Below are 3,409 nucleotides of genomic sequence, written 5' to 3'. Positions count from 1 at the left end.
CAACTATTGCCCATTGAAAATATATATATGTGTGTGTGTGTGTATATATATATATATATATATATATATATATATATATATATATATATTGTAACGACCTGCTGATGTGGTGATGTGTTCTTGAGGAGTGATATTCAGGATTCCTATTGTTGTGAACGTTGCATGCCTGAAGGTGATTGGCGAAGAAGGAGGAAGCATTGTTGATGCGGAAATGAGGATAGACGTGCATGTGAAGGGAACAACATAGGTTGAGCTGTGTTTGATAGGTTGCTCAATAAAGTTTAAAAAAAGAGCGTCAGACTTTGCGTGCATTTCTCATTTCTGTAACAACACTTTCTCCTTCTTCGCCAATCACCTTCAGGCATGCAACGTTCACAACAATAGGAATTCTGAATATCACTCCTCAAGAACACATCACATCAGCAGGTCGTTACTATATATATATATATATATATATATATATATATATATATATATATATATATATATATATATATATATATATATATATATATATATATATATGTATGTATATATATGTGTATATATATGTCCATGTGTGTTTAGAATGTATAGCGGATTTACAGATTGTCTCTTTTAAGATCATTTTCACGTACTGCACTGCTGTTTTAACCGAAATGTCTTTGTTCTTTTATTTGTCGTCGTCGCAAACGAAAACTAACGATACATGAGTCACTTAAGGTTTTTGTTTATGCGCTACGTAAAAATACATTGGCTAACTTGCCTTTGATTGATCCATTAAATCCCGCAGCAGAACGGACCTGCAACATATGTGTGTGCTTCGCCGTTTCACCATAGCCTTCCAAAAAGAAAAGCCCAAAATGGTTCAATATCACTCTTGTTTGCCGTCGTGTGCAGCCATCACTTCTTGTCTGCTTGAACAAATACATACTGTTTAAGTGCATTTTATTCAGTTTGCAACATTATAAATAGTTGTCAACATGCAGCATAATCAGTGAAGTGTTAGCTGTGAAATTGGGATCAAAGTTTGTATATAAAGTTCAAATCTAAAGGGCCACAGTTGACTGAGGGGATGAAAAACAAAACAGCCTTTGTGTGTTTTTTGTAGGCACTATCGTGGCCCCGATTTGGGACATGAATCTATTGTACCCTCCCAAATCCGAACTCATCTCCATGGCAACGACTTTATCCTGAACTGTAGAAGTGCAGGATATTCACCCTAATTGTATGATTACAATAATCATGAACGGACTAAAACACTGAATAATCATCATTTAAATCAGTGGTTCTCAACCTTTTTTCAGTGATGTACCCCCTGTGAATTTTTAAAAATTCAAGTACCCCCTAATCACAGCAAAGCATTTTTGGTTGAAAAAAAGGAATGAAGAAGTAAAATACAGCACTATGTCATCAGTTTCTGATTCATTAAATTGTATAACAGTGCAAAATATTGCTCATTCGTAGTTGTCTTTCTTGAACTATTTGGAAAAAAAGATATAAAAATAACTGAAAACTTGTTGAAAAATAAACAAGCGATTCCGTTATAAATAAAGATTTCTACACATAGGAGTAATCAACTTAAAAGTGCCCTCTTTGGGGATTGTAATAGAGATCCATCTGGATTCATCAACTTCATTCTAAACATTTCTTCACAAAAAATGAAATATTTAACATCAATATTTATGGAACATGTCCACAAAAAATCTAGCTGTCAACACTGAATATTGCATTGATGCATTTCTTTTCACAGTTTATATTTTGTTGAAGTATTATTTAATAAACATATAAAGTGTTTTTTAATTGTTGCTATTGTTAGAATATTTTTGAAAAATCTCACGTACCCCTTGGCATACTTTCAAGTACCCCCATTTCAGAACCACTGATTTGGGCGAAAAGGGAATAAGCGGTAGGAAATGGATGGATGATTTAAATGACCATTAATTTGTTGAACTCCATAGCGTGTTTAAGCTATGTTTGGGGACATAGTGGATGAAAAAGTCATTGTTCAGCAAAACTATAATGTATCCAACACTGCCACCGCGCGGCAAGACGTTTGCCTCAACGCGTTTTTCATTGACTGTGACCTCACTTCCGGTATATGACTTTCCCCGGGAAGATTTGGCGCGGTCCTGTTGTGTCGATCGAGCCACCGCCGCCGTCGCCCTGTTAAGCATCTGTCACTGAGCGACTAAACTGGACAAAAGTCATGTCGCCTGTCTCGAACCAGGACCAGGACAAGGACATGGACACAACAGGCGGGGGTTAGTGTTTTTGGTCAGTGTTGCGTGTAAAAGCAGCTAGCTTGGGTCAAGTGAGCAGTCGTAGCAGTTAGCTTAAACAATCTCACATGCTACATGTTTGTTTGTGTCTGAACTCCGCTTGCTTGCTTACTTTAGGAGTTCCAGCATGTGATACAATGTTGAAAATAAAGTAGTAGTTGATGCGATGAGCTTTGGTTTGTTGTAATTTGTAACTAATAGACAGCTAGCATAAATGTACCTGAACGTATGTTACGTGTGTCTTCCTGCCAGATGATGCAGGCGAAGCCTGTGGTTTGGCCAAGTCTCGCTCCAGACGTGAGAAAAGGGAGAAAGTGGGGAGGAAATCTGCTCTGGAGCAGCTGAAAAAGGCCAAGAGAGGGGAGAAGGTCAAATATGAGGTTAGTGTCAAGGGAAACAAGTGCTGTTATAAGTCCATTCCAATTGACTTATTGATTGATTGCAACATTGTCACTGTTGTTCTTGTCCAGGTGGAGGAGTTCAGCAGCGTGTATGAGGAAGTGGATGAGGAACAATATTCCAAGATGGTCCGGGATAGACAAGAAGACGATTGGATTGTTGACGATGGCGAGTCTTGTCCAATATCCCAATCTACATGTTCAAAATTGCCCTAAAGGCCTACTGAAATGAGATTTTCTTAATTAAACGGGGATAGCAGGTTCATTCTATTTGTCATACTTGATCATTTCGCGATATTGCCATATTTTTGTTGAAAGGATTTAGTAGAGAACATCCACGAAAAAAGTTTGCAACTTTTGCTTGCTAACAGAAAAGTCCTGCCTTTACCGGAAGTCACAGATGATGACGTCACATGTTGATGGCTCCTCGCATATTCACATTGTTTTTAATGGGAGCATGGGAGCCTCGAACAAAAACAGCTATTCGGAATGAGAAAACGACAATTTCCCCATTAATTTGAGCGAGGATGAAAGATTCGTGTGTGAGGATATTAATAGTGACAGACTAGAAAAAAAAAACTAGAAAAAAAAACGCGATTGCTTTGGGACGGATTCAAATGTTTTTAGACACATTTACTAGGATAATTCTGGGAAATCCCTTATCTTTCTATTGTGTTGCTAGTCTTTTAGTGAGTTTAACTGTATCTGATAGTCTGAGGCTTACGTCCACGGGTGTCTTGACGCCAGTGT

At 37.7% G+C, this 3,409-nt stretch overlaps 1 protein-coding gene across 5 annotated transcripts in view; it reads left to right on the top strand.

Moving 5' to 3' along the window:
* The window catches only part of pola1 (polymerase (DNA directed), alpha 1), a 163,989-nt gene that overhangs the window by 22,424 nt on the left and 138,156 nt on the right, over positions 1-3,409 (top strand). For 3 of the 5 annotated variants that reach the window (XM_061922032.1, XM_061922029.1, XM_061922030.1), the window contains 2 exons: positions 2,514-2,641; positions 2,732-2,828. In XM_061922032.1, the coding sequence (XP_061778016.1) occupies positions 2,514-2,641; positions 2,732-2,828 (225 nt within the window). Of the gene's footprint in view, positions 1-2,064; positions 2,257-2,513; positions 2,642-2,731; positions 2,829-3,409 lie in introns of those variants that run through there. The other 2 variants (XM_061922031.1, XM_061922033.1) reach the window with 2 other exon arrangements.

The sequence above is a fragment of the Nerophis ophidion genome, linkage group LG15, assembly GCF_033978795.1.
Source record: "Nerophis ophidion isolate RoL-2023_Sa linkage group LG15, RoL_Noph_v1.0, whole genome shotgun sequence".
NCBI lineage: Eukaryota > Metazoa > Chordata > Actinopteri > Syngnathiformes > Syngnathidae > Nerophis > Nerophis ophidion.
This window is presented reverse-complemented; position numbering and strand designations above follow the sequence as displayed.